Source organism: Corythoichthys intestinalis, chromosome 19, assembly GCF_030265065.1.
Source record: "Corythoichthys intestinalis isolate RoL2023-P3 chromosome 19, ASM3026506v1, whole genome shotgun sequence".
Lineage (NCBI taxonomy): Eukaryota > Metazoa > Chordata > Actinopteri > Syngnathiformes > Syngnathidae > Corythoichthys > Corythoichthys intestinalis.
This window is the reverse complement of record NC_080413.1, coordinates 15,455,137-15,474,812: the sequence shown is the minus strand read 5'-3', so window position 1 is coordinate 15,474,812 and position 19,676 is coordinate 15,455,137. Positions and strand designations below refer to the sequence as shown.

At 38.5% G+C, this 19,676-nt stretch overlaps 1 protein-coding gene across 6 annotated transcripts in view; it reads left to right on the top strand.

Moving 5' to 3' along the window:
* Positions 1-19,676, top strand: part of utrn (utrophin) — a 327,279-nt gene that overhangs the window by 93,249 nt on the left and 214,354 nt on the right. For all 6 annotated transcript variants that reach the window (XM_057822866.1, XM_057822869.1, XM_057822867.1 and 3 more), the window contains 9 exons: positions 154-303; positions 410-562; positions 3,893-3,994; positions 4,173-4,296; positions 7,738-7,961; positions 9,939-10,056; positions 10,128-10,342; positions 13,518-13,672; positions 18,198-18,387. In XM_057822866.1, the coding sequence (XP_057678849.1) occupies positions 154-303; positions 410-562; positions 3,893-3,994; positions 4,173-4,296; positions 7,738-7,961; positions 9,939-10,056; positions 10,128-10,342; positions 13,518-13,672; positions 18,198-18,387 (1,431 nt within the window). The remainder of the gene's footprint in view (positions 1-153; positions 304-409; positions 563-3,892; positions 3,995-4,172; positions 4,297-7,737; positions 7,962-9,938; positions 10,057-10,127; positions 10,343-13,517; positions 13,673-18,197; positions 18,388-19,676) is intronic.

Here is a 19,676-nt window from a genome sequence, read left to right as displayed (position 1 = left end):
TGAAGTGAAAGCCACTATATATTTTTTTCTAGCTGACAAGAGCTTCAGCGCCTGTTTTTCTTTCGCTATTTGTTTCAAGGAGGACCTGGCCAATGTGATTACCTTCGCTTAGATCAATAGCGCTTGATGAGATAAATGTGTCTATCCTCACAGACCTTGGCAACAGAGATGGACGCGCAGAATGAACACTTGGGTTGGCTAAACAAACATGCGCCGCAGATCCTGGCCAGTCCCGGCGTGAGTCCACAGAGCAGAGATGAACACGTGGGCAAACTCAGAGCTATTAACCTTAATTGGAGTAAGGTGGGATGTGTGTACATTTATCTGTACACTCAATACTGTAACATTAACTTCATTCGGTAGCTCTGATTCTTCTTCCATTAAACGCCTCTTAAATCCAAATTTGCAGGTGACCCACGAGTTGCTAGACAAAGTGGGCCAAGTGGAGGCCGATCTGCAAAGTCACGCCCATTTCCGCGACAAAATGAACCGGCTCACAGACTGGGTGGTCATCACGCATCAGACCATCACAAATCGAGGTCTGAGTCCTGGGCAAGCGCAGGTACTTAACCATACTTTGTGAACTGCGTTTATCTCAGGAGATACATTCAAGAGCAACATTGCAGTCAGTGAAAAACAACGAAAAAGAGAACAGAAAAAGTTTTTGGACCGTCCGGAGGGAGGTCTCAATTTCTCACATGCTTTGTACTTCTACTACTTTTTCTTATTGGTGAGGACTCTCACTAAAATTGCTACTACTATGTTATTTGTGGACGGATCAGAATGAAATTTGGTAAGTATAGTCTTTGAATGTATATGTATAGATCATTGACTTATTTTGCCTCTTTATAACATAAAAATATTTAATATGCGTATCTTGTTTGCTGAGGTAGGTTGTAACGCGTTACATGTACTCCGTTGCATTTACTTAAGTAACTTTTTGAGAAAAATGTACTTCTAAGAGTAGTTTAACTTAGCCATACTTTTACTTGAGTAGATCTGTGAGGAAAGAACGCTACTCTTACTCCGGTACTTAGGGCTACATAAGTTGTTACATTTTTCCTCATTATTCTACATATTAGATTTATTGTTGTTGGGTTTTTTTTTTTTTTGCTAGCGATGCTGTTGCCAAGTGTAGCGCTCCTAAGTTCACCAAAGAGACGTCACAACAATACAATAATCATATGACTCCATTACACCAACCAGACGCAAGCTTGCCATTCTGTGATCACGCAAGCCTGTTCAATCACGCGTCTTTAAAGCACAGTAAAAAGTGAGGTATTTGACATGGAGCGCTGCCCTCAACATGAATCGAAATCGCAGATTTAAAACTCTCACAGGTTTTATTTGGCACCGATTGACCACTGAAAACCGGAGATATAATCCTTTTAATATGATAATAGTAACTATGAAGGAACTACAGTACTCACTACTCAAACTAGGAACTATTTTCTCCACTAGAGGGCAGGGAACTCATGCTCTTTGGACGAATAATGCTTCGTTACTGTTTTTTTCCCCTCTCTTTAATGATTTCTTTAAATTTCTTTGGCTTAATATGGTTATGTAATGGGTTATTGTACAGTATCCTTATAACAACAGTTCATATAGATATGTATGTGCTGAGAAAAAAAAAATACCATTGTTTAAAAAAAAAAAAATCTAACAAAAATAAGCACTCAAAATGTTACTCTTTTCTTGAGTGTTATTTTCACTGGGTACTTTTTGACTCGAGTAGATTTTTTGGATGACTACTTTTACTTGAGTATTATTATTTTTGAAGTAATGCTACTCTTACTTGAGTAAAATTTTTGGCTACTCCACCCACCTCTGCTTGTTTGGTATAATTTTTCTCAGCATGTCATCTATATTAACTGTTAGTATTACACTATAACCTATTACATTATCATAGCAGGCCAAAATATACACAAAAATATGTATTTATTCAGTGAAGCGGTCAAAAGTCCCGTCCCAAGAGCACGAGTGCCTTTTAGTGTCCAATGCGCACACATGCACGGATAAAGACATCTTCTACTATGAAAAGAAAACTATCATACCTCCGGTTTTCTGTGGTCTATCGGTGCCCCAAAAATGGGAGAAAGTTTGAAGTCCTCATTTTTCAAGTTTAATGACAATACAGGACAAAGTGCGGCCCTTCTAAGCTCAATGCAGGGCATTTTTGTTTCTGAACATGCGATGATCCCGTTTGTTAAGGGACTGTTGGCAACCCCAATTCTATCATTCCTGTTCTTTGTGTAGTGACGGTCTATTTTAACACTTTATTGCCATTGACAATGTTAATGGCAGCCAATTGGTTATCTGTAAATAAGAGTCACATAGAACACATTTAAATCAGCAATTTTGAGTCCAAAAACTGCTACGTAAGGTGCCTGTGACAGCATAAAAAAATCTTGAATAACATTATTATGTGAATTATAATCATATTTTGAGACTATTCGACTATATACAATAATTTACAAAGCGGAGATGACGAGAAATTAGTCTTTTAATCTGCCGTTTAGCTCCACCTGTTATTATAGCGCTCTAGCGTCCTGGAGGATGACGTCGGCAGGGTCACGATTTCATCTGATTTAGAATCAAGCGCATTGAGGGCGAATTATTCAGAACGAGGAAAATGCGACACAGAGCCGCAAACTGTCATTGTTTCAATCTCTACTCCAATAGTTTTACAGGATATTCTTTTTATTTAAGTATTTTTCCCCAATTGCTAAATAAATCATAAGGTGACAAATAAGTCTTGTGCTAAATGGAATATGAAATTTTAAAAATGCAATTATTCAGTACGACATGGCAAAATTACTCCATAATGGTCAAAACTATTGACTTCTAGCACCACCCGAACGATATTTTATGCCACCGGAGTTAGTCCGGCTTTTGTCATTTCCTTGCCGCGGCTTCGGAGAACGTAAGCAAACCAGGAGGTGTGACAGTTAGCCGACATGTTGCCGGGAAGCAGCTGGAGAATGACCGCCGAGGGGCTGTTCCAATCTTTTTTACCTTTCGAGGACGAAAAATAGCACAAAACTACCCCAGCCGATGTCACACACGGCGGCGAGGATGACAACCTTAACCGATCGGCCAGCCTCTAGTGGCAAGCAAGTTTCGGCCCGTTGTTCCCCTGCTCTTGGCAGGAGTGCTCGTTGCCGGGGAAGAAGCTGGAAAATGACCGCCGGACAAACCGGCCAACATCGGAGGAGCGCGTGGCTGCCCAAGCCCAACCTGAGGATAGTTGTCTATTGCCGGGCACACAAATAGGGAAGAGGGTGCTGGAGGTCTGGACGATATGGAGAACCGCGGACGAGAGTGGGGGGCTGCACGAGCATAAGCCGAGTATAGCGCTTGAGGACCGAGTGGGGGGGGGTGCGCCAAGCCGCTGGTTGTCGGCCAAGTGGCCTTCTCGCTGGACAAGGAGCATTGTCAGCCACAAATGCAAGCCACCTCCCTATCAAAACGTGCGCCATGATCCCAGTATTTGACATAACACAAAACATGTAGTTTACTCACTCCTTATAAGTCAAATGGTCCCACAGTTGTCGGACTTATTTTGGCCTATCTCTGCGGTGAACGGGAACTTTTTGAAACCCAAAAAGGCTCACACGTCTCTCCCTGGTGCAGCAACAAAACCCTGCAGCACATTTGAATGGCGTGATGAGAAAAATAAACGAATTAGTCCGCAAAATCAGCTGAATCGCAGACCATTTGCATGCTATAAAGCAATGCTGTATTGTGAGATGCTGACCCGGGTGACGTCACATTCACATTCATCCTCAACCCGAGACTGGAGAAGTCAGTCATTTTTATGGCACGGGATTAAAAAAATTGAATGCTTTTTGCTGTCATAGGCACTTTAAACACTCATTCTGACTGTTTTCAGGCTTTGGAAGTCTCCATGAAAGACAGGAAGAAAGACTTAGAAGACCTCTTGTCCCACTCCATCGAGCTCCAGAGACGCCAGCAGCTTTCACCTCATGAAAAGGTTCCCTCTTTTCTCGTCGAGCGATTTATTCAATAAGCCCTCCTAAATTCACAATCCTGTGTAATTACAGCATATTGCAGCGGGTCATTTTCTCTCCTGGAACTGATTGCGGCTTAATTGGCTGTTTTATTAAAGCGCTGTTCCTCATCTCACCCTCTGAATGTTTCATGGCGCGCAGGGCAAGGTGGAGCAGCTGGCAGCCGATTGGAAAGTTCTGGATGGCCGGCTGAGGGAGTCTCTGCAGGCGCACGTCTCCCCGTGGACGTCGCACCACGCTCGGGTTGTGGAGCATCAGCAACTTGGTGAGAATGATGCCCGTTTTTACACGTCTTATAGTGGAAATGATCAATTCTGAAGCGGTTATGAAACGTTTTGTCTTAGTTTTTACACTGGAAATTAGCGGTGGGAACCTCGATTTGCGATTCAAGGCTCATGATAACGCTGATCTCACGATATGGCGATACAATAATTATCGATATATGGGTCAGGAAATCATTTTAGGATATTCTACAAAACAACTAACTAGGTATTTTTATCTTTCTGCTGTGAATTGGAATGATCTTATCACTAGTAGACTTCCAATCCATTTGAATTGGGAGGAATTCATTCATTCGCTGCCATCCCTCCCACTTCAAACGGATTGGACGACTATGGCCGTTTGTGGCAGCAAATACTGCTTGATTTTGGGGTATTTCACTTCATTTCCTAGTGATTTTCAGTCGCTCCCTTTTCCTTTTGAGACATTTATGGGTCACTTCCTGTTGATTTTGGGGAATTTACAGGTCACTTCCGGTTGATTTTGGTTTACTGAAAAGGAAGTGACACCAAATGAACAGGAAGTGACCTGTAAATGCCCACAAAATGCCCAATTTTTTTTGAGCGGCGGCGTCTCATACGTCAAGTTTGAGGGGAGGCAGGAGGGTCAGTGAATGTGGCGGACTTTTTTGCTGTACCTGAACGCACCGTGGGACTGACGTGACGGTGAGATACTTTCTGTTTTGATGCTGGCGTCAACAGCAGCGGAAATGATTAGGAACCTGACGAAGATGGCAATTTCATTTGGCGATGTTACCACAATAAGAATTGTCATCATAATTTATAAAGACTGGCGAACGGAGGAGGATAGCCAAGATCGACATTATACGGCCCTATTGTCGACCCAGTTCGTGGATGCACACACCATGCTTATATTTTGCTATCATTTACATCTTCATTTCAATGGTAAACGTCACCTTTTCTTTTTTTCTCCACCTGCACTAACCTTCTTGGAACCAGTGTTGATTTCACAAAAAAAATCAGCCGTGAGTCCGTCTTCCGGCAAAACGAAGAAACTGCGGCGCTGTCAAAAATTGCCATATTTCGAGTATGTCGTCGGATGTAGAAACAAATGACGAGTCAAATTATACGTCTGATGTCAAAAAATCGTGTGTCGAAGTGATTGTATGTCAAGGTACCACTGTGTATTCTTATGGGAAAGTCCTGCTCGATATATGACCATTTTGACTTCCAAACAAGGTCCTGGAACTAATGAACTTCGTATGTAAAGGTACCACTGTATATTTATCTTTGTTAGTAAATTTATTGCTGACATTTCGGGGTCATCAACATGTTTTGCACCCCCTTCCGCTAAAGTCAAACTCTGCCAATGTGACGTCTAGCGCTGTTGATGCCACTGGAAACCAGAACATTCACAGCCGGTCTGTTGTGGGTATATGCAGGTCACGTCCTGCTCATTTTAGGGCATTAACAAGTCACTTCCTGTTGATATTGAGTCACTTCTTTTTCATTTGGGGACCTTCTTGAGTCACTTCCTTTACAGCAGTACTTCTCAAATAGTGGGGCGGCGCCCCGCTTTTTTTTTTTTTTTTTTTTTTTTTTGCCGTACTAGAATAAAGTGTACTTGCGCATCCACTCAGTGGGTGGCAGTGGCGCTCTCATTTTCAAAGTGCGCGCAGTATTTTTGAAGTAAGCAAGAGCACACAGAAGAGAGATATGAAGAGCTGTGTGCCGTTTTCGAAAGCCGTTTTCCGGCCGGACTCACACAGCAACCCACTGTCTTCTCCGGTTCTCACGTGTCCGCCCGAGAAGTGCCATTTTCGGCTAGGGATCGTCACGACGACCGCCCTCACCTACGGTTCTCCCTCGGCCGCCGAGAATGCGCTTTTTTCGGGCCGTTTGCCTTTTGGCTTTGACATTTAATACAGTGGTAGATGAGGAAAGACCACTGTTTACTGTGTCTAAAAATGATTATAGCAGACAGCCGGAAGCCAAAACAATTAAGACGCCACTTAAAGACATTACACCTCAATCTCATTGATAAGCTGCTTGGTTGTTTTTCAGCGAAAACGTGCCGAATATTGCCAATAATCGTCCCGCTTTGTCAGTGTTATCTAAGTAAACCAGTGAGCACTGTTAGCATGCTCAGTGCAAAATAACCCCACCTCATTGCAAACTGGAGGTGATACTGTGAGCAGCGAGCAGCGAAAATAAAAACTGTCCTACTGTCCAAAGACACTTTTTTTTCCCCCTCTATTCAGTTTTGTTTTTTCGGTCAAATTTTTTGGCATATTGTCCTCAAGAGTTAATGTTTCTAATCAATTTGAATGTGTTATTTACTGATTTTATTTTTCAGTATCAAATTGTCAAAAATGTACCTTGAATGTATTTTTACAGTTTGGATGTGACTTTTTTTTTTTTTTAATTCAGGCAAATTGATGCGCGTTAAGTCTTTCCTTTTACAAACAAAACAATGTTGATAAAGTTATACTGTATAAGTTGATCTCTGTTATTTTCTCTAATAGAAAAAAGGACACAATGTGAGGCAGAGGCGTACTTATAATAGTAATATTATAGACTATTTACAGTGACGGCAGAGTTTGGGGGGGGGGGGGCGCGAAACATTTACGTCTTCCTTGGGGGGGGGGGGGGGGGGGGGGGGCGTAACAGAAAATAATTGAGAAGCACTGCTTTACAGTAACCCAAAATCAACAGAAAGTGACCCGTAAATGCCCCAAAAGGAAACGAAAGTGCCCAAAATTTAACAGGAAATGACGTGATATGCCCCAAAATGAACTCCTTGCTTGGCACTGGCTGCGACTGATGGCCATAGACTTCCAATCCGTTTGACGTGGGAGGGATGACAGCGATTCGCTGGCCGGATTGGATGTCCACTAGCGATGAACTCATTCCAATTCATTGCAGACGGATGAAAATTGCTTGTTTTTCCATTTATCAGCTGTTTTGTACAATATCCTAGAATGATTTCCTGACCCATGCATCAATAATTGTTGTATCACCAGAAGTTCCCATCTTTAGTCCACTATATTCACCACTGTATCCGACAGGGTTAAAACCTTCCACGCTATTAGTTGGTAGCCTCCTCCATTACACAAAATATTTGCATTCCCGTCTCATGATTCATCCCCAGCATATTGAGAAACAGAACAGTTTAATAGTTACAAGTACCGGGGAGAGTTTAATTTCGAGTATGAAAAATGCATGCTGAAATTACATATCAGCTGGTAAGCTGCATTCGCCGCGGAGCGTCATTTATCACGATTTGCTACTTACGCTCCAGAACATCTTTAATATTCAAGCCGTCATTTTTCCTTAAACATGTGGAGGAAGAACTCATGTTTTTTGTGGGAGAAAATCTGTGTTGTAGAGGCCGTAGATGAAACTTTTTTGCTCGTTCTACTACTTTTATACTCTTTAATCACACGAACCTATGTCCTCTGTCGCAGTGGCAGTGTCTTCAGTCCCCTCAGCTGTCCAGATGGCCAGCCTGGCAAGCGAAGACCCTCATCACCAGACCCCGCACACACCTGAATCCGTGGCACCCACCGACTTAAACGAGACGGCGACAGAGTTGGCCGACTGGCTGGTCCTCATCACACAGATGCTGAAGTCCAACATTGTCACAGTGGGCGACATCGAGGAGATCAGGACCACCATGGCGCGGCTTCAGGTTACCCCAGCACTTTGATCATTCTTAAATTCATTTCTGTATTTCATTTGTATTTTAAAGTAGAAGTATGGCCCGGAGTTGGCCCGGAATACTACTGCTGCTGTGTTGTTGAGCCAAGGTTTGTTAAAGGGAACCTCAGACTTTTAAAGACTTGTAGGCTCTAATAAGCCAGCCACAATTGTTCTCTTTTACTAAAATATGTTATTAGAAACACATAAAATATTGCCATTATTTAAAAATCTATAATATTTAGTACATGTTTTGACCTGCAGAGGGTACTTACTATTTGTGTTTTTCTTGCGTCTTTTATGACCTTTTCATTGCCTCAATAGACTTTTTGCATGTGTTTCCCTCTCATACTTTTAAGCATTGTGTTTACATGTGGTAGCTTTAAAGCAGATTCTTGATCTGTTGACCACATTTGTCACGTAGCATATTCAACCCCCCCTTATTTGATATTACTACGTTTAAGTATTTTCTTAAGGGAGCTTTAGTATGTTCTGTCTTTATGCATCTAAACAAAACAAGCTGAAAGCGCATGGTACTACTTTGGGTGTCAAATCGCCGGTGTAGCACATTTTGGCAGAACACCGTTTTTTTCCCCCCAACTCTCGTCTAGTCTCATCCCGTCTTTCCTGTTCATTTTGCGTTTGCTGCTCGTTTTGTGAAATATCGACAGTGCTGTCATGCTTATTAATGTTCCTCCTGGGTTCAAATTGAAAGGGTTGAACAGATGACATGCTTATGTCGCTAAAGTCGTACTCTGGAAGCCCGGCAACTTAACCATGTGACGTCACAGCCCCGCAATGTCAACAACAATGGCCATCTACGAGTTAAACAAATTTTACAAATTGTATAAAAACGAAAACAACAAGAGGGGTTTCAATATCAAATTATTTTAACTCATAAAAACGTTTATCTTTTAAGAACTACAAGTCTTTTTATCTGTGGATCCCTTCAAATGGACACATAATAAACCTCGAAATGTGGCCGTAGCCCTGATTTTAAAAAACAGTCTTTTTAATACAGTATATGCTGGATGGATTTATCAAGCTGTATGGCCCGGCGTTGCTCAGGTGAAAAAGTAAAAATGGGCATTTTCTATTGTAATTTTTGGATGTTCTATAAATTTTCTACACTAAATGGAGGCTTACACAGATCAAACCCATCGAAGAACACTCCCAGGCACATAAAGTACAACTGTGTAAAATTTCGTCAAAATTCACACAGCCTTTTTGGAGTACATACAGACAAACACACACTCACACATACAGTCCCATTGATATATAGGTATACATTTTTTTTGCCCTCGTTTTTTATTGATATTTTTTGGGTTGGGATTTTTCCTCCATTTGATTTTTCATAAAAAAAAAAAATAGATAGATAGAGAGATAGATATATAGATGGATTTTTTTTTTTTTAATTTTCATTTCTTTTTAGAATTTTTTAAATTATTTTTTTATTTTGAAATTTTTTTTTTTCCATGTATTTTTTTACTTTTTGGCATTTTTAAAATTTTATTTTATAGATATTTGGATATAACTTTTTAGTCTCCTGTCAAGATTAAATGTTATATGGAAAAATAATTAAAGTATTCAGTGTTTTTCTTCTTTGTAAATTAGATTTATTTTATTTATTTTCATAAAAAAATTATAAAATTATTATTTATTTAATATTATAAGTACGTACGAATTGTACAATGTATTAAAAAAACATTTTAAAATTAATTTTCTCCACTTTTTTTGGCAAAAAATATTTTTCAAAATGTTTGTAGTCTTTTTATTTTCATTTTTACCTTTTCGACTTTTGAGATTTTGGAGTTTAGATTCTATTAAAAAACATGTCAATGTTAAGGTAGCCAATGTCAAGCATCTGTGTATCGAAAATATGAAACCAATTATAGTGTGACTATTCCTCCCATACAGAGCAAAAAAAAATCATACTCATTTGAACTATGTTCATGTATCATCATTCCAGGTAACCAAAAGAGACCTGGAGCAGCGTCATCCTCAGTTGGAAGACATTTTCACCCTTGCGCAGAACATCAAAAACAAGACGTCCAACCTGGATGTGCGCACGTCCATCACAGAGAAACGTACGTGATATTCAACGGGTATCAACTATCACCTGCCCTCTGTTGGTGATTTAATCCCTAATAATTTCCAGTGGAGAAGGTGCGTGGCCAGTGGGACAACACACAGCACGGCGTTGTGGCGCGACTTCAACAACTAGACAGCATGATCGGCCATAGTGACCAATGGGAGGGTCAGCGTCGGGAAGTGCAGGCTCTAATTGGACACAAAGAAGGATGGTTCCACAATATGCTGCAGCAGTCCAGAGAGTCCAGAGACCCACTGACAGTTCAGCTGGCTGATAGCAAGGTTAGAAAAAAAGTAAAATTTCTGAAAAAAAAAAAAAAAGCCAAAAAGATTAATAGAATTTGCCGTTTTGTCTCAAAACAATCATTTTAGTATAATTTTGCTCATCCTTTGAATCTATAATTACTCCCAAATTTGAACCGCACACACACGACGGATGGATGACGCCAAGTTGTGAAACATTTGACTTTCCAGACAAGCGCTGGGGCCGCTAATTTGAGTATCTCAGCTTTAATTACCAGTGCAATTCAGAGCGTGATTAAAAGTGCTGGATGGGGAATGAATCACCTCTCCACAGTATCCTTTTGAGGCTTAACAGCATCAGTGAACTCACATCAAGCATAGTCTCGATGCGAGACGATGACAAATTGTGCCCTGCGAGAGCGTCTGAAGCACTGCGGGGGGCGAACACTAGGGGGCAACTGAGTCACTTTGTGTTTGGCCATGCGATGGTGACTAATCTTGGTCAACCAGAGTTTAAGCAGAAATACTGTTTTAACTAAATCTATTATCAGACACACACACTAAACAATGTATACATGCAAATTAGGGGTGTAATGATACACACAAGTCACGGTTCGGTATGTACCTCGGTATGGGCGTCACGTTTAGGGAGGCGTTTGGTACAACGGGAAAAACAAAAGGGCTTTTTTAATCACAGCATTTAAAAGATAAAGGTTCTATTGGCTAAAACTAAAGAGCAGCTCTTATTAAATCGCAAAATAAATAGAAAAAAATCAAACTTGTGAATTTGTTTTTATATTGTTCTAATATTCTTTGATTCACACAGGGTTTATGTGGGTCATTAAAAAACATTAAAAGTCATTAAATGGATTTTGGTAAATGGTAAATGGTGTTATACTTGTATAGCGCTTTTCTACCTTAAGGTACTCAAAGCGCTTTACACTACATCGTCATCTACCTACTGGTGACGCAGCACCAGGAGCAATGTGGGGTTCAGTATCTTGCGTCAATCCTTAAAAAGCATTAAACTAAATTTTTGAGGCATTAAAAAATATGTAAAGTTGATGGTTAAAGGTCCCCATTAACCGCAAAAACGAGGGATTACTGTATTTCAATGTTACATTACACAAAGTTAACTGTAAACCAACACCAGTAAACATACACTCCCACATAAATTGTATTTTTATGTTAGCAAAATCATATAAAAAGTGCAAATAGTTCCTAAACTGAAAAAGTATCCCTTTTTGCCCAAAATAGCAACTTATGATTTTTTTTCAATTTAGTGCAAGTTTTCAACGGCTAATAAATCACTCAATTATCACTTGAGGAAAGCATGCAGAATCATCTTAATTTTGCGCAACAAAAGCAAAAAAAATTTTTTAATTTTTTTATTTTCATTTGTTTAGTTCAGGCCATCACTGTTGTTGTCAAGACAGTAAATATATACAGCTCATATAATAAAAAAGAGCACAAAAATCATTTGCATTTTTCTATATACAATCACAACTTATTTTGGTTGAATTCCGCTAATGTGTAGAGATACGAAATCCAACATGGCGGCCATCATAAAACAAAGACCTTTTTAAGTTGGAAATTCTTGTAAATAAATACTTAAATCGCGGAATTTCTATAGATATGAACGTAAAACAGTCTAGATTCTTGGTTAAAAGTAAAAAACGTGCAGTTATCGTACATTTTACATAAATATTTCAAGCCAAAGTTACGGTATTGTGTCATCCAATATGGCGGCGGTCACGAAACAAAGAGCTTTTTAAGTTGAAAATTCTTGTAAATAAATGCTTAAATCGCACAATTTCTATAGACATGAATGTAAAACAGTCTAGATTCTTGGTTAAAAGCAAATAACAGGCAGTTATCGTTCATTTTACGTAAATATTTCAAGCCAAAGTTACGGTATTGTGTAATCCAACATGGTGGCTGTCACGAAACAAAGAGCTTTTTAAGTTGAAAATTCTTGTAAATAAATGCTTAAATCGCGGAATTGCTATAGACGGAAATGTAAAAATGTCTAGATTTTTGGTTAACTGCCTGTTTTTTGCTTTTATTGTTCATTTTACGTAAATATTTCAAGCCTAATTTACGGTATTGTGTAATCCAACATGGCGGCCGTCATGAAACAAAGAACTTTTTAAGTTGAAAATTCCTGTGAATAAATGCTTAAAACTTGGAATTTCTATACATAGCGCAAACAGTGTAGATTCTTGGTGAAAAGCAAAAAACGGGCAGCATTCATTTTACGTAAATATTATGAGCCAAAGTTACGGTATTGTGTAATTTAACATGGCGGCCGTCACAAAACAGAGTTTTTTAAGTTGGAAATTCTTGTAAATGAGTGCTTAAATCGCGGAATATCTATAGATATGGACGCAAAACAGTCTAGATTCTTGGTAAAAAGCAAAAAACGGGCAGTTGTCATTCATTTTACGTAAATATTTCAAGCTAAAGTTACGGTATTGTGTAATCCAACATGGCGGCCGTTACGAAAGAAAGAGTTTAAGTTCAAAATTCTTGTAAATGAATGCTTAAATCGCGGAATTTCTATAGATATGAAAGTAAAACAGTCTAGATTCTTGGTCAAAGCAAAAAATGGCAGTTATTGTTTATTTTACGTAAATATTTCAAGCCGAAGATATACAAATTTTATCCACAGATTTTTTTCACAATATTTCAAAGTGCATGCATGGTGCTATTTAATATAATAATTACCTTCAATCCTCAACCAAACCACTCTGGAGACATTCCTGCCTGCTTGTATGGAGTAAAACCTTTGTCCTCTTTCCACCTAAATCCGGCGTTAGAACGCAGCGTGTGTTTGAGTTATCACAGTGAAAGCCAACTCAACCTTCTGCCCGGGTCGGTCCCCTACTGGAAGGCGTGGCGCAATGTCTGTGAGAGCTGTCTTGTCAACAAATGGTGGAGTCAATGCTTTAGCCTAGGGTTAGAGCACAATATACATTTGCTGATTTTGGTTTAGGTACATTACCTCTACCGAACCCTGGAGTAAAGGAGAACGAACTTCGACAAGGTTTTTAAACATTTTTACTCAAACGGATTTGCCGTCTGACTGCGTGCACCGAACCGTGATGCCCGATGATAATACGAGACGAATACAAATACCATTACACTCTTAATGCAAAAAAATGCATACCACTCTAAAGAGCTTGATCATATTTTATGATATCTGTCGACGCAGACTTTTTTGCAAGAGCTGAATCGAGGCCAAGCCGCAGTGGCGGCTTTCAACGACTTGTCGGCCCATCTTCTGCGCGAGTACTCCAACGACGACACCCGGCGGGTGAAAGAAGTCACCGACGCGCACAACGCCGCCTGGAACAACCTCAACAACAGGTGCCGAGTGCTCTTTTTAGGCCAGTCGTGCATAGATTATGACAACCACTTGGATTAATGAATCTTCAGGCATCGTGTATTTTAACGAGTTATAAAATCAGCGTTTCTTAACCTTGTTGGAGTTGTGTTTCATACACAGATTCTTAATTTGTAATTGGAAAAATGGGAATTTTCTTTGAAGTTCAAAAAAAAAAAATATTGAAAAAGTGCTGATGATGAGCGACAAAGTGCTTTTCATATGTTTTCTTCCCTCTAAATGATAAAATTAAAAGAAATAAACCGAAAAATATTGGGGAAAAATATCTGTTAATAGGTTAATCCGCTTTATTGTTATTGCACAAAATTAACCAAAATTATGGAGGCCCAAATGGGACAGGAAGAAATATACAAACTATATAAATAAAGTTATATAGACTTCAAACGAAAGCAATCGATGAGACTTCGATCGTTCAGTCCTGCCCACTGACTTTGATGGGCGGGTTTGACAGATAAAATAAATTCATGAAGTGCTGCAACATGTGTCAAGGAAATAATTCAGTAAATATTTTTTAAATAAAATATCTGTTATTTTAATTAATTGATTACATTTATTGACACTTTTATTCCCATTTGAATTAATTAATGACACATTTAAATATTTATTTAAAGACATTATTATATATTTCTCTCTGTCCCATTTGGTCCTCCATACGAAATCACTTTGTTCATAGAATTAAAAGAAAACATGAAATTCATGGAGGGCTTGCAGTGAATGATCATATTTCAATGCCATTGGCGGTGATAGAGGTCCAATTCATTTTGACTGAGAAATGTTCAGCATGAGAGGGGAAAAACATCATGGAGGTCGTGGCAACACCCTCATGTGGATCATTCACTCTGACCCTGTTTGTTCTCTAACATGACAGCCCTCTCAGCAGTGTTGTTTTTGGCAGCCCTTTTAATTTCCGTCTTAGTCTTAGACGATAATACGTTTTAGTCTTAGTCATATTTTGGTCATCTAAAAATGTGTTTGTCTTCGTCTAGTTTTTGTTGACGAAAACTCAAGACTAATTTTGTCTAGTTTTAGTCGACGTTTTGTTTTCGTCTGTGAAATTAAAAAAAAAAAAAAATCTCCAAAAATAAATATACGTTTCCAACTATTTCAAATAAACATTGACAGACGAGTGCATATTGTAGCGTCTACAAGGACAACACCAATTTGGTGATTATACATACTCAACAGGAAAAATGTAAAATACTTTCTATTAATTATACCCACCTGGACACCTCGAACTGTATTTGAAAAAATTTGTCTGAGAGTTTAAGAGGACGCTCGCAGTAAGCATTAGCCTAATGTGAATGCTATGCTAATGCTACAAGTTACATTTAGTGTGTGATGATCACTCAGCACAGACCTTTAGAGGCTAAAGCAACATTGCATATTCTCTCTGGCCAAGACAACAAATCATACCTGTGTGCAAGTCTGCACGGAGACTGGAGATGACACACTGGTGAGTCGGGAAGCGGGCAGTGCGCAACACGCCACGAGTAACACAACCAGACACTTCTACGATGCAGGCTAACTACTCATGAAATGTCACATTGTGAACATTTGACAAAAACTATTGCGCATTTTCGTTTCTTCAGACAAAAACCGGCGTTCGTCTCGTTATCTTTTAGTCTCCCAAATCACGTTTTTAGCCCGTATTGTCATGTCATCATCTTGAAAAAAAAGTGTTAATCGACAAAATATTTTCATTATCGTCACCGTTGACGACAACAACAGTGCCTCCCAGTTAAAATGGATTGAACGTATATCCAGGGACGGATCTAGGAAAATATTTATGGGGTGGCGAGAGGAGGGCAGGAACTTTTAGACGTGGCAAATATTTCATGATGGTATAACACATTATCGACTCTTTAATACTTCTCACATTTAACACAATCAGTTCCAATTTACCTGAGGAAATAAAAATACAAATCAGTTTGTATGTGCATGACAATTTTGTTGACGAAAAATCAAATGTTTTAATTGAATACATACTGTATATATATGTATGTATATATTAGGGCTGTCAAATTTATTGCGTTAACGGGCGGTAATTAATTTTTAAATTATGTTATAATATTTGACGCAACCTCAAACAGTTTACTATGACGCTGTTTTACCACATTGAGACCGAAAAGGCAGAGAAATGTGAGTGGACACAGGCGTTCATTGGACCGCACCTTTTATTGGCTTAAGCAGCCACTACTAACAGTCATGGTTGCCCAACTTCCCATCATGCAATTGGGCGGAGTAAGAGACGCTGTTTTTCTTAACACGCTTAATTGAACACAACATAGAACATATTGTATACCATTTGCAGCCACTACTGACAGTTATGGTTGCCCAACTTCCCATCATGCAGTTGGGCGGAGCAAGAGACTAGCTTTTTCTTAACACGCCTAATTGAACACAACACAGAACATACTTTACACCATTTGCAGCCTCCACTGACGGTCATGGTTGCCTAACTTCCCATCATGCATTTGGGCAGAGCAGGAGACATTCTTTTTCTTAACACGCCTAATTGAACACAACACAGAACATACTGTATACCATTTGCAGCCACCACTGACAGTCATGGTTGCCCAACTTCCCATCATGTATTTGGGCCGAACAGTTAAGTCGCTACAGTATCATTTAGTGAAAGCACAACAAAAATAATATTTCTATCTCTCAAAAAAAGATGTTCACAAAAAGAAAAGCGCTCATTGCAAAGAGAACTGGCATTCCCAATCAAATAGCTATGCAAAATACACATAAATGTTAATAATGTTAATGCCATCTTGTGGATTTATTGTTTTAATAAACAAATACAGTACCTATGTACAGTATGTTGAATATTTATGTCCGTCTTGTGTCTTATCTTTCCATTCCAACAATAATTTATAGAAAATTATGGCATATTTTAGAGATGGTTTGAATTGCCATTAATTAATATTAATTTTTAAGCTGTGATTAACTCGTTAAAAAATTTAATGGTTTGACAGCCCTAGTATTTATGTAACAACAGCATATTGACATTATAATCGTTTTGCATTTTGATGGAATTACATTCAATTCTGCTTAACTAATTGATAACATGATCCACATCGACTGATTGTTACACACCTTGTGTCAACATATGGCAGATGTGTGCACATCTTAAATCACTGTTTGTATGTAGACACCACAAAAAGGCACAAGTGATATTTACAAACTGAGAGAGAAACATAGTTCCATTAAATGTATTATTATTACTATAATCAGGTTCCTCACTGACACCAGTACTTAACTGATGGTAGTACATGTCAAATTGATTTTAAATGTCAAATTGATTTTTTTTTCCCCCATTGAGGCGACTCTGCTGGCAACTGGGATGGCAACTAGGTCTGCACAATATATTGTGTTAATATCGCGATGGCGATATTCAATGCGCAATAGTCCTATTGCAGGATGTGCAATTATTATTATATTTTTTGAACATATGACCTTTTGGTTTGCTTCATAAAAGCAGCAAGTGTGCTGAGACATGACTTCCTGAATCCTGTTTATATGCAGCAATCTTTATTATTCACAGATCAACCCTTTTGCCTAGATTAGAGGGTATTATAGAAATACAGCCATATATCACTGTTTTGCACTCCCAGTTCTTAGATAAATGAATAATAAATAGTAATTTAAAGTAAATTGAAGCACCTTGAATCTATAATGCAACAATAAAAAATTGCAGAAACTAAGATGGCATTTTTTTTTATAATAAAGAAAATGTGGAATTGTTTAAATGATATGAAACAAAGAAAAGAAATGAGAATAGATGAGAAAAACAAGGAGGGGAAACTCAGGAAAAACAATCTAATAAAATGAAGAATGCAGCAAAAGTCTTCCCAAACAGAGCTATTCAAGTAATCTGGTGAAAATTCTTCTAATTTTAATATTACTATATATATATATATATATATATATATCGCACCCTCCCAAAAAGTCGCATTGTAAGATTTTTCCAATATCGTGCAGGCCTAGTGGCAACCCTGTCTGTTAGGATGGCAGTTGCCCCCAATGCCATCCTGGTGGATCCCCTCTTGCGTCTATCACTGTCAATGGCAGCCAATAAGTTAACTAAATGAATTAACTGCTACTATGTCCCTATTGTTTCCAGTCTAGAAGATTCACGTAGGTATTTAAAAAAAATAAATAAAAAAAAAAAATATATATATATATATATATATATATATATATATATATATATATATATATATATATATATATATATATATATATAGAGAGAGAGAGACATCAAGCAGCAACTAAGAAGTAATTTAATCCTCACCATTTCCAAGTATTGATTTTGCGATGGGAGGATTGTAATTAATCACTACTAAATTAGGGAACGTGCATCACTGTTTTTTTACTACAATCAATACTATCACTGCGGCTTAGTCATCTGCGAGATCGAATTATACTTGTATCTCGAGGCACCGTTGACAAAAAAATGAACTAAGACATTTATTGCTGACTCAGGGCAAACGACTACCACGGCCAGCTGGACTTTGAGCTCAAAGGTCTACAGGCATCCCTCAGGGAGCTGGAAGCCTTCCTCAAGTGGCTCCAGGAGGCCGAGACCACCGTAAATGTGCTGTCAGATGCCTCCCATAGAGAAGACCTATCGCAGGATTCCACCCGTGTCAAGGAGCTCAGACGACAGCTGGAGGTAGGAGCCGTGTGTCCAAATTGCATGTGTGTCTGGGAGTAAACAGGTGGGAGCCATTATCTCAGTGTCGTCCTCCATTAGTGTTATCAATGCGAGGGCATGTTGAGGGGCGTCGGAACACGTGCGCACATTGAGTGCAGAGCATTGATTCATTGGGGAGTTCAATACGCGCGTGCCAGTGAACTCATTTTATGCTATTTGAATGGACAGTATATATTTTGGTCTTTCAGTTCTGCAAGTTTGTCTTTCGTTTTAAGTATTGGTCGATCCGAATGGATTGTTCTAATTTATTCAGATAGTTGGGTCCATCCAAATCTTGTAATTGTTTCGAAATAGCTTTGCTGAGTGCCAAATGGATTGTGAGTTCCGAATGGATTTTTCTAATTTATTCCAATAATCCTGTTTTTAGATCTTGTAATTATGTAGAAAAACTACACTGAGTTGCTTGTGTTTTTCTGTTGGTCAAATGAAAATCAACTTTCAGATTTAAAAAGAAAAATTGTAATCTGATCTTGGTACGTTTCGGAAAATGGTTTCTTTAGTTTCTTCAGACTTTACCATTTAGTCTGAATACACAGGTCTACAAGCAAAATGCTTCATGGATAAAAGTAGTGAGACTTTACTAAATTTTGGTCACTAAAAAGAAAAAAATGAGGTCAGAAGTGTCAATTAGATATCGTTTTAAGAAATGTTAAAGTCCAAGCAATTTAGCTGAAATGTGTTTCACAAATCCTGGTTTTTGGAAGTGAACTAATTGCATTAATGTAAACACATTTCATAAGTGGTGGGGCACACTGATATATCCATCTCATATCAAATGAAGCAACTTGTAAAACTGAATTATATAATCACACCAATATATCTTTGTAATTACAGTTTAACATTAAATATCTTGTATACTTTAGCCAACCAGCACTAAAATATTTTATTTTCCAATCTACGTCACCACAACAATTATGATTTAGGCATTTTTATCTCTGAAGCAGATATTTTCCAAAATTTTGTGCACTAGTGATATTGATCCATTGAGTCTTTCAGCGATAGCTAGCTAGCTATCGCTTAATGCTAACTCGGAATAGCAGCGTTTTTGGGTCCTGTAACCCATTATTCATTCTAGATTTTATACAAATGACCAGATTGTTTTTGGCAGCCATTTTAATTTTCGTCTTAGTCTTTTGGACAAAAATACTTAGTCTTATATTAGTCATTTCAAAATGTTTTCGTCTTGGTCTAGTTTTAGTCAACGGAAATGCAGATAAATTTCTTCTAGTTTTAGTCGACAATTCTCA